We start from the raw sequence: 12048 nt of genomic DNA on the forward strand, positions 1-12048 counted from the left end.
AAATGAGGTTAAATTAAGCATAGTCCCCTAAGCATAGCACTGTCATTTCACATGTTACACTGGGTAGACTCCACCCAGGGACTCAAGCTCTGGTCTCCTTACATGAGCTCCGTGACCCGATTTGGAACAGTGCAACTGCAAATGCTTAGCAATGACTTGCTGGTTGGAGGGGATGATTTTCCCTACTCCAAACCTCACCTAACTCAGTCGTTTCAGGTACTGGAGTGGTTTGGTGTCATAAAGTTTTGAAACTCCTGTGTCCAAACGCTGTCACTCTATCTGTAGGATCTTAGTCAAACCCCTTTCGACCTCAGTTTCCTCTTTTATAAGGTTTGCTGTCAGATTGGTTAAATTATCTCCCACTTCCACAAATCCCAGGAATCTCTACTTGGCAACACACCTCCTAGGGTCTCTGTTGGGCAAAACCAAATTGGAAAGGAGCTCAGACAAGCCGTTGGAATGGATTAGAACTTGAACATCTTAGAGCCTCTGTGCGAAAGCCCTTAGCCACAAATGTGGGTTACTTTGATAAATATCTTCTGGTCAGACCCTGCTGAGAAGTAATCTTATCGGGGCTCCAGGCTAGTTAAGGGGACAGCTGCAGGGAGGAAGTGGGCGTGGCGATTTTCCCCGACTTCCTTGTTTGGAGCAAACTTTTGGCAGCATCTAAGCGGTTTAGATGTTTGCTTTTCCATCTGTTGATGTGCTTTTTGGAAGCTCTCCTGCCTGCCAGAGAAAACATCTAGAATAAGCACGACGCCAAATCTTAACCGTTCCCTTGGGTCCCCAAACCCCACCAGCCTCCAGAGAGAGGAGGGCGAAGCTGAGAGAGAAAACAGACGTGCCTGGAGCGCGCTGGCTTCAGAGGCTCCCAGGGAGTAGGGTGGCAAAGACAGGGATTTCAGCACCCACCTACCTACCCACCAGCCCGCGCGCACACACACACACACACACACACACACACGCACGCACGGGTGCGCGTCTCCTCCCTTTCTGAGCATTCTTCTTGTCGTATCTGGAACCTGGCCCTGGAGATGGGGCAGCTGCGAGGCTCGCTGGCTCCGCCGTGTGCCTAGCGCGTTCGTCGACTTCGCGGTCGCGGCGCTTGCAGCCGGCGCGCTCCGCTTTGCAGCGAGCGGCCGACCAGCGGGGACAGCGCGCGGCGCGCCGGGGGAGGGGACGCAGCCGAGCGCGGGGCTGTGCGCTCCGCCGCGGGGACCCCGGGACGCCGCCGGCCGAGCCATGACGGACGCCAGCAGCAGGAAAGAGGGCTTCAAAAAATGCCGGAGCGCCACTTTCAGCATCGATGGCTACAGCTTCACCATCGGTGAGAACTTTGCATCCTCTGTCCGACTCCTGGCTTGGGCAAACTCCGATTCTGGTGGCGGCGAGGGTCTTTTCTAGGCGAGGGGCGGGGGCGGCCAGGGTCAGGCTGGGCCGCGAGGCGCTCGCCAGGAGGGGAAACCCAGGGAGCTGCGACAGGGGCGGGAAAGTGGCAAGTGTGGCCGGGCCGCCGTGCCCAGCGCTCTCCCCGCGGCGCCCCTCCCGCCGCTGTAACCCAGCATCCCCCTGAAGCCAATTTTTAGGGTCACAGCTTTGTGAACTGTTCCATTTCCTCTCTGCGATTTTAGTCATGTAAGCCAGGAGAGGCGGGAGAGAGACAGGGATGGAGACAGAGAGATAGAGAGAGAGAGATGGAGGCAGAAATACCGGGAGAGGGATGTCAGAAAGCGACAAAGGCATGACAGACGCTAAGACAGAGACACAGAGAGAGAATGACAGAGCGACAGACATCCAGACAGAGACATTAATGGAAACATCTAGACACCAGCTCAGAAATACAAAGAAGGAGATACCAAGACAGAGACTAATTGAGAGACATGGGAGTGACAGTCATAGAGACAGTGACAGAAACAGGAGAGATGCAGAGGCTGAGAGAGACAGACACAGAGACAGATTCAGAGAGAGAGCGAAGGCTAGTTTCTACAAAAGTTGAAACAAGGAGGAAGGGACACTAGGAGAGAGAGAAAGAGGGGAAGGAGGAGGGAGGGAAAGAGAGGAAAGATAAAGCAGAAAAAGAGGGGGAGAGAGAGAGAAAAAGAAGAAGGGGGGGAGGAGGAAGAAGAAGAAGAAAGAAGAAGAAGATGATCCAGAGAGGGCTGTATCACATTACTAAAATATTCGAGAAAAATCTGTCTCCTGTCCTGGCCTCTGGGCTCCCAGTGGCTTTTGGTTGTCTTTGCTCCCCAAACCCTTTACCAAGAGGGGTATCAGAGAGGGCCGGGGTAGTATCTTCATGGCTATTAGAGGGAGAAGGACCGCAGGGCTGTCCTCTAGAAGTTGAATTTGAAGAGATCTGTTCTTGGGGCTCTTACTACTGGTTTCATGCTGTGTACTGTTTCAAATCGACTGGTCCATGATTGCCTCCTTCCTCATCTTTCCAGGAGATAGGCAAGGTCAGGGGGGCTCCTCTCTGGAATATCAGAGTTTGGAGAAGGGCAGGGAAGAGCCAGGTGCCAAGGGGGTGCTCCAATATTTCTGCTTCTGTGTGCTCAGGTCACTATGGCATTAAATCTGAACTTCACCCCAGAGCCTTTGAAAATGAGGGCTATGTTAATGTGCTTTTTGGAGGTGTAGCAGGAATTTGCCAGAGGCAAGCAGGGGCTGATGGAGAAGTCATCTCTGGACTACTTTTTTTTTTTTCTTTTGCCTTTTTAGAGCCACATCCGCAGCATAGGGAAGTTCCCAGGCTAGGGGTTGAATTGGAGCTATAGCTGCCTGCCTACACCACAGCCACAGCAATGCCAGATCTGACCCGAGTTGATGACCTACACTGAAGCTCATGGCCACGCTGGATCCTTAACCTACTGAATGAGGCCAGGGATTGAACCCCTGTCCTCCTGGATACTGGTCAGTTTGTTACCCCTGAGCCACAGCAGGAACTCCTGGACCGCTTTTGCTCCTTCTAGTGAGCAGAAATCTTGGGCCATGGACTGAATAAGTCACTTCCAGAATTAAGTCTAAACTCCTTTGCTGTTTCCCAAGGTTCTCCATTCTGGCTTGAACTTGACTTTCTTGCCTCAACTGTCACTTCAAACCTGTTTCTTTCACACACTCACGATCGCTTGCGTCTGCCCACATCCCACCTCTCAGAGCCTTTGTTCAGGCTGTTCCCTCAGCCAGGAGTGCCATTCCCCCAACTGTGCAATGAGAAATCTTGTCTATCCTAGCTCTCACTGGTCATCCTCTGCTCTCCTTCCCCATCAGAGAGCATTTCTCCCCCTGCATTCCTCTTAGCCTCCTAGTCCTCTGTGAGAGCTCACACCCAGCCTTGAATCACTGTTTTCTCAGCACCTTTTCGTTGTCTTCTTTGCATTACACACTTCTTAAGGCTGAGACTATGTCTAATTTGTCTTCCCCTCTAATGGTGATGGTAGGTGCTTGGGAATTTTTGTAGGGATGGATTGAATGTCGTCATGGTCAAAAGTGATTCATTAAAAGGTCATTGCCATGTTAATATTCGTTTTCTTGATTTTGGTGAGAAAGCTTCCAAAGGATTTTTAAGTTTTACTGGGCAGTTCCCTGTGAAATCTTAGCTTCCAAAATGTGTGGCGTCTAAAACCGACGTTTATAGTGTGGCCCACCCCACCTAACGCCTTCTCTCTTTTTGCTCGCATCCTCGCTAGAGGAAATTGTCTGGCCCATCGGTGTGGTTGGCTGGTCAGAAGGGACCTCAGAAGTGAGTGGGTGACTTCCGGGTGTGAGCGCTGCCAGCTTGTTTCTGATCTTTGGGTGTTTATTCATTCTCTCCTTTCCATCTGCCTCATCCTTCAATGAAAGCTTATTGAATTTTACTGTATTAAATGATACAATTTAGTACAATGCCTGCCACATGGCAAACATTCAATAAATGGTAATTGTTGTAATTATTCAGCGCCCTAAGCTAATATCATGGGGAGTTTATGAAGATAAATCAGACTTAGAACCTGGTATTCAAGGAATTTGTACTCTTGGGGTGATGTAATGTGTTCATACATAACATTTTACAAAGCAGAAACTCTGAAGTGCCGTAAGAGACATTTTAGAAATCTTTGGCCAATATAGACATTTTAGCAACACAAATAACTAAAAAGAAAGACGAAAATCATTTGTAATTTTATCACCCAATGCTAAACATTATTAATATTTCCTGTACATACTTCTAGTACTTTTTTGTATATACATAATTTTTAAAAAGAAAATATTTGGTAATGTTATTTAATATCATAGTAGCCTTGATTCATGTTATAGATAAAGTTTTTACTTAAAAAAATCTTCTATTGTTGGCTATTTGGGTTGCTTTTAATTTTCACTGTAATAGACAGTGAAAAAAATACTAGATCTTTGAGTACACTGTTAATACTTTTGAGAATATATTTCTCAAAGTACAATTGCTTGGTCCAAGACTAGCATGTTTTTAGGGATTTTAAAATACACTGTTTAACTCCTCTCTGGAAATACCAACTCCCGCTCCCACTAGCAACGTATCAGGTGCCCACACACTCTTATGAATACGGACACTATAATTTTTAAAGAGTTGTTAGTTCGCGAGGTGGAAGGTAGTATCTTAATTCCACATGCGATTTCATTTCTTTTGTGAAATTGCTTTTTTTTTTGTCTTTTTACCTTTTCTAGGGCCGCTCCCATGGTGTAAGGAGGTTCCCAGGCTAGGGGTCGAATCGGAGCTGTAGCCACCCGCCTACACCAGGACCATAGCAACGCTGGATCCGAGCCGCGTCTGCAACCTACACCACAGCTCACAGCAACGCCGGATCCTTAGCCCACTGGTCAAGGCCGGGGGACTGAACCCGCAACCTCATGGTTCCTAGTCGGATTTGTTAACCACTGCGCCACGACGGGACCTCCCTGAAATTGCCTTTTTATGCCCTTTGCCTGTATGTTTTTCCATTGGGGGATTTCATAATTTTTATTTACTTATTTTTCTCCACCCCCTCCCACCCCCCTGCCTGCTTTTAGGGCCACACCCATGGCATATGGAGGTTCCCAGACCAGGGGTGGAATTGGAGCTACAGCTGCCGGCCTACACCACAGCCACACCACACAGGATCCCAGCCACATCTGTGACCTACACCACAGCTCATGGCAACACCAGATCCTTGATCCACTGAGCAAGGCCAGGGATCCAACCCTCATCCTCACGGATATTAGTTGGGTTCATAACCTGCTGAGCCACGGTGGGAACGCTCCCATCATTTATTTTTAATTTGCAAGTACGGTTGACCCTTGAACAACATGGTTTGAACTGCACAGGTCCACCTATACACACATTTTTTTTCAACAGTAAATACTACAGTATTACACAGTCCACAGCTGGTTGAATCCATGGACGAGGAATTCGGGATTCGGAGGAATCACATATAGGAAGGGCTGACAGTTGGTTATGATGCAGCTTTTCAACTAATCTTAACCCCTGAATTGTTCAGGAGTCAACTGTACTCTTAATGTACATAACATATGTTAATTATACACACAGTCAATATATTAATTATACATAATATATAATTATAGTCATTGTATAATAATTACACAGCATACTATATATGAATCATGTAATAATTATATAATTAACACGTATCAATAATATACAGTATGTACACACATGGACATGTATGTCTCTGTGTGGCGTATGTATGATTTGCAAAAGTGCCGTCTATCATGCGTCTTATATGGCATTTTCTTCTAAGTAGGGGGCCTTCTTTTCCTACAGTGTCACTGCGTGGCAGTTAGGACTTGCTTTGAGGACATGCACTTGGTTGCCGGCTGGTCCCATGGTTTCAGCGGGGTGGCGCGGGTGGACAGTCCTCCTCTTACCGTGTGAGCGAAGACTCCTGAAGAGATCCCGGTGCCCAGGTCGCTCCTTTTCCAGGTGTCTGACATTCTGTCATCAGGAATCACCTTCTCTTCCAGTCTGTTCATTATGCAGAATTTCCAGGTCAAAGAACTTTACTAAAGGAATTTATGTTACAGTCCTGGTGATTCCAGATTCTTACCAGAGGAGGCTTCTGAGGACAGTGGAGGTCTGAGGGGTTCTGCAGAGGGAGAGGCATGACCCACCCCTGTGGCAAGGTCATGTTTCCTTGGAGGGCTCCTGGCAGAACTTCTGTCTAATGAATGGACATTTCGGGGCTCAGGGAAGGCGTCCACTTCTGGTTCAGACTGGCAGGAGGTTTCAGCTATGGTTCTCCACTGGGGTGATGCTCCCCAGACGTTTGGGCATATGTGGTGCACGTGTAGTAGCTGAGTTCTGAGGGGCTGGGGGCAGGCTCTACAGACAGTGAGCAGACATCAGAGGAGTTAAGTGTTTTGCAGCGTGAGGGACAGTCTTGCACGGGGAGGCGTTGCTCTAAAAGCCCATGACATTCCCATGGAGAAACCCCATGAAGGTCCCCTTTGACATGGAAGCCTGGGGCTCCTGACCTCCCTACGCCCTGGCTGCAGAGACTCTGGGACACTGACAGTCAAGTCTGCACTGAGAACAGACCCTGCCATTTTCCATGCATGGCTGTCGGGTGTGGGCCAGGCACTGAGTTGGGTGCCTTACTCAGCTTCTTTGATCACTTCTCACAACAACTCTGAAAAATATCAGTCCTAGTGCCCATTTTAGGAGAAGAAACTCCTGAGACTCCAAGAGGAAGTAATCTGCTGGAAGTCACAAGCTAGGAAGTGGCAGAGTTGGGTTCAGACCACATCTGCCCTGACTCTGTGGGCCAGGGTTTGTCCCAGCCATGCCGTGTCCTCTAGGGGACTTTATTTCTACCCAAGCCTTGGGACCAGCCTGTCATCTCGATGAGGACAGATCAGGGGGGTTGCCAGGTAGGCTGGGGCAAAACCTGAAAAAGATGGACTGTTGTCACAGGTGGGGGCAACTGCTCCTGGGAGGAAGATCAGGTTGATGAAACAAGGCTCGTTAGGAGTTCCCGTCATGGCTCAGTGGTTAACGAATCCGACTAGGAACCATGAGGTTGCGGGTTTGATCTTTGGCCTTACTTAGTGGGTTAAGGATTCAGCATTGCCATGAACTGTGGTGTAGGTCGCAGACGCGGCTCCAATCCGGAGTTGCTGTGGCTGTGGCGTAGGCGGCAGCTACAGCTCTGATTCAACCCCTAGCCTGCGAACCTCCATATGCCGCAGCAGCGACCCAAGAAACGGCAAAACAAACAAACAAACAAACAAAAAAAACAACTCGTTAATCCACCTCCCATCAGGGCCGCCTGTTTGGTCTTCAGTCTTGTGCTCTCCCTTGCCCCAGGACAAATGGGTTTTGTGTCCCCCTTGTATAATTTTCTCAGGTCATGAAATCAGGTATGTAGTCAAGAGGTCTTAGAACCAAGACCATGGGGTTGAACTTGCACCCCATCCAGAAAGCACCGTCATCAGCCTTCAGGATCTGAGGGTTCCATCTCTAGGAAGCCATTGAGTTTATGATTGTAGCTGTTGGTTACAATGATTAGCATTAATCGAAGGCCATATATACCAGTTCAAGTGTAATTTAACTGGGCTGAGGTCCTTGGACGCAGCATTTGATTATGCAGTGAGTGGTTGTGGTGGGGCGTTGCTATATCATTGTTTTCCAGAAGAACTTTCCTTGTCTTCTGGGGTTTGCTTATCTTTTTGGGGTTGTATTAAGTGGCTTCGCAGACCCTGACTTTCTCCACGAGGCTGTGTGAAGTACAGCACCCACCTTTCCCCCAAAGTGAAGTATGTCTGCCGAAAACGAAGGCACTTTTTTCTCTGAACCACTTGGGGGGCTTCCCTCGCGCTATCTGGGTGCTCCTCATCCCTCATTTTATAGATGAGAACATGGCGCGGGGCCCCGTCCCCCCTTCTGTTGGTGATGACTGCTAGGGTGTCAGAAGGAAGAGGGTGACGCTGTGGGCTTGGAGGGTGTGGAGTTGGCGGAGTGTATGGAAAAGAAGCTGTTTCCTTCCAAAATGAACCTGGTGCTGTTGTGGAAAATTCTAGGCCTGTAACTGAAGAGGTGTTGCTAACAGAGGGATGTGTTTCTTGTAGCAACTGCCACTGGCTCCCTTGCCCCCGTGTTTCTCTCTGTGGGGTTGTCTCAGAGGAGGAAAAACAAAGGGCCCCTAGACGCCAATCAGAGGCCCAAGGGCCTGGGAGCGAGGGTTCCCTGTTCCACCCTGGGACTCCCCAGCCCTGGGAACCCTTGCTAAGTGGGGAGCTCTGCTGGCAGATGCGCCTCTCATAGGGGTTCTGGGATGGGCAGGGCTCTGTGGGTGGCCGAGGCCCGGGGCTGCCCACACTGGGGGTGTGACCCCCCCTCCAGCCCAGGCATAGAGGCTCCCGGGCTCTCTTGGTACATATGGCTGAGGACTTCCTCTGTCCACATGGGCTTAGGGCTCCCGGCCCAGTGTCTAGTCTGCCTGCTAGTTTGTCCAGGGCAAGGCAAGACCTTTGGGTATTGTCTGCTTGGATGCGGGTGATGGTGCAAGAAATGAGGAAAGATCCGAGGGGAACTATTCTGCAGCCTCCTCCCAGTGCCTGTTGCCCTCCTTCCGCTCCTCCTCCTCCCCCTCCTCACATCTCTGGGAAGGCCGGAGCAGAGTGAGCTGAGGTGGCCTGTGACCTGAGGGGTCACATAAATTGGGACTTGGGGGCTCTACTCTGACCTCCCCCATCACCCTCCCCGCTTCTGCATCCGAGCTTCCGTTTCTCATAGGTAGGATGGGGTGTGTGATCCTTAGCTACCGGGCTGTGGTGAGGCTCCAGTTAAGTTATGCATGAAAAAAATTGTTTGCCCTTAAAATGCCTTTGTTATTAGGGAAGACTTAATAGTGGTTACAAGTCGTGCTCCCCCCTTCACAGTATTTGCACTTCAACAAGGGGAAGCTTGAGGAACGAGGCTGTCACGACAGGGTTCTGGTTGTCAACCAGCAATTGGAGTGCATGGTTTTAGGGGTGTTTGTCAGCTGAGAGGCGGCATATGTAGTGGGAACCCCTGGGAGAGCCTTTGGGGTCACACAAAGGCTTCCTGTGCTGGCCAAGTGAGTTGGCGTCTCTGGGCCTCAATTTCCTTCTCAGGATAGATGTGGCTAATGACACTTCCTTATGGGTGGACCTGGCCAGGGAAGTGAAGTTCTGTGCCCGGTGCCTGGCTGTCCACTGTGAATGTTTGCTCAGCACCTCTTCCCTTTGCCTGAAATTATACTCCGATTATGGCAGGCTCTGGCTGGGAGTGGGTGGGGGTCGGTCGTGTGATCCTGAGGGTTTGCGGGTGTGCTCGGGGCAGGTGCAGAGGTGGGTCAGCACTGGCCTGTGCAGGTGCAGAAGTGGCCACCAGGAAACCCTGTACAACTGTGCTGCATCCTGTCCCCTGACACCAGATGGGAACAAGAGCAGGGTGGGCACTGGGCACCCTCCTGTCCTCCCATTGGACTGATGCACCCCCCTGCCCAGGGCCCTGGGTGGTGGCCCTGGCATGTCTGCCAAGCCTCCACAGACCTAGTAGAGCAATGGGCAGAGTCCACTTGGGGCCGTGGGGAAGTTGGGGGTGGTGGGGAGAACAACACTGCAGGAATGAGCTTCTGAACTTGGCTTAGGGGTCGGGCCTGGGACACAGAAGGAAAAGGGGGCCAGGATGGTTAAATTGGAACTGGGAGAGTCCAGAATTTAACAAGCTCTGGTGTTAGACACTCACAGATTCTGAACCTCATCTCTCGTTTGTCGTGATCCGCAGAGGTGGCATCTCATGGCCAAGTTTAGTGTCCTAAGCTGTAACATGGACATAATAAATAGTATCTACCTTGCTGAGTTGGACAATTAAGTGAGACGATGCAAGGAGAGCTCCTAGGCATTCTCTTAGTCCGTCAGGCTCCTGTAACACGATACCAGGTAATAGATTGGGTGGCTTAACGGACGTGGATTTCTCACCGCTCTGGAGGCTGGAAAGACACCAGCAGGTGTGGTGTCTGGTGAGGGCCTGCTTCCTGGTTCATCGAAGGCTGTCTTCTGACTGTATCCTCACGTGGCCGCAGGGGTGAAGGAGCTTTGTGGGGTTTCTTTTGTGGGGCTCCATCCTCATGACCTAATTACCTTTCAAAGTCCCCACCATCTAATACCATCACAGTTGGGGATTGGGTTCAACGTATGAACTTCGAGGAGACACAGTCAGTCTACAGCACTGTTGTTACTGGGAGTTAATAAACATTTTCTGAATGTAGCACTGAAGTGGGCGCTGTAGAAGGGCCAGAGGACCACAGCGGGAAAAATGCACAGTGTAATGAAACACACATACCAGACTCAGGACTGAAAGTTAGAGTTAGTTCCTTGGAGGACCTGTCATGGCTCAGTGGTTAACGAATCCGACTAGGAACCATGAGGTTGCGGGTTCAATCCCTGGCCTTGCTCAGTGGGTTAAGGATCCGGTGTTGCTGTGAGCTGTGGTGTAGGTCGCAGACGCGGCTTGGATCCCCTGTTGCTGTGGCTCTGGCATAGGCTGGCGGCTACAGCTCCGATTCAACCCTTGGCCTGGAAAACTCTATATGCCGTGGGAGCGGCCTAAGACATGACAAAAAGACAAAAAAAAAAAAAAAGTTCCTTACTCACTTTCTCTTTAATCCTGGGCAGGTCACTTACCACGGGTGACAGTTTCTCTGTACATGAGCTGGTTGGGTACAGAAATCTCTGTGGTTCCTGCCCCTCTGGACAGGTGGTGAGCCTTGGGGTCCCGAAGGCCACCGTAGCTTTCTCAGAGCTGGGAGGTGCGGGGGGCTGGCTCAGTGAGGCCCTCCAGGGATTCCTGGTGAAAGAAATTTGCAGAGTGCCGAGCAACACAGAGGCACATTGGATACCAGACCAGCAAAGAGCTGAAATTATGCTTGAAGCAAGTCAACTCGCTATTGTGTATACAACTTTGTATGATAATTGGCTGTACTCACAGTGCAGTTTGGTGGCCCCTGAGCTGTAGCCAAAGATGAAGTCAATGTGAGGCTAAATCCTCCAGCCAGTTTACCTTTTGATATCAATTCCCAGTGGGAAACGGGGGGAGGGGAACTGGGTGGGGGTTTCCAGTGGTTTCTGCTTGCCTGCAGGATTGGCTCCATTCTGATGGGACAGGAAGCCTTTAAGGCTTCAGTTCATATGACTAGATTTGTTTGTGATGAACAATACATATGAAAATAGATAATAGTGGAAGCACCCAGCATGGGTTGCGTTTAATAAAAATGCTTACTGTATTCTGGAGGCAACATGAATAGAGGTTAAGAGCGTGTATTCCGGAGTTTGACCACCTTGTTTGAATTTCGGCTTTGCAGTTTCGTAGCTGGGTGGTCATTGTGATCTTGGACAAGTTGCTTGACTGTTCTGTATCTCGATGTGTTCATTCGTTAAATGCAGATAATTGGATTACCTGTCTCCTAGGGTGTTGGAGGATTAAAGGAGTTACTGTATTTTTTTTTTTTTTTTTTGCTTTTTAGGGCTACACTCGCGGCATATGGAGGTTCCCAGGCTGGGGGTCGAATCGGAGCTACAGCTGCCAGCCAACGCCACAGCCACAGCCACGCCAGATCCGAGCTGCGTCTGTGACCTGCACCACAGCTCACAGCAACGCCAGATCCTTCACCCACTGAGCAAGGCCAGAGATCGAACCCGCAACCTCATGGTTCCTAGTCAGATTCGTTTCCGCGGCACCACGACGGGAACTCCTAAGGGAGTTAATGTACATTAAACACTCTGAACAGCGCCTGGTGCATAATAAGTCCTATGTAAATGTTTGTTATAATATACTTCCATATTATTATAATATTCATAATACATACCCGTAATAATATTACTAGTAACGAAGTTAATAATAACCACCTCTGAGTCCTGTTTGATCAATCCTGTTTGCTATTCCTTGAAGAGCTGTAAGGCTAACCTTGGCCGTCTGCTTTCTGTTGTTCAAAATTGGCACTTCCTGCCAAAAGGCATTCACTTTTGTGTGTTCCTGGGCATGGAATCCTAATGCTGTACCGTTGCTCTTGATGAATCCAT

At 49.7% G+C, this 12048-nt stretch overlaps 1 protein-coding gene across 3 annotated transcripts in view; it reads left to right on the top strand.

Annotated features, from left to right (window-relative positions):
- Positions 1-1177: 1177 nt before the first annotated feature.
- PDE1C (phosphodiesterase 1C) overlaps positions 1178-12048 on the top strand; it is a 496227-nt gene continuing 485356 nt past the window's right edge. Inside the window, exon 1 of one of the 3 annotated variants that reach the window (XM_047763086.1) lies at positions 1178-1327. In XM_047763086.1, coding sequence (XP_047619042.1) covers positions 1243-1327 — 85 coding nt within the window. In that variant the 5' untranslated portion in view covers positions 1178-1242. The remainder of the gene's footprint in view (positions 1328-12048) is intronic. The other 2 variants (XM_047763091.1, XM_047763087.1) reach the window with 2 other exon arrangements.

Source organism: Phacochoerus africanus, chromosome 16, assembly GCF_016906955.1.
Source record: "Phacochoerus africanus isolate WHEZ1 chromosome 16, ROS_Pafr_v1, whole genome shotgun sequence".
Classification (NCBI taxonomy): Eukaryota; Metazoa; Chordata; class Mammalia; order Artiodactyla; family Suidae; genus Phacochoerus; species Phacochoerus africanus.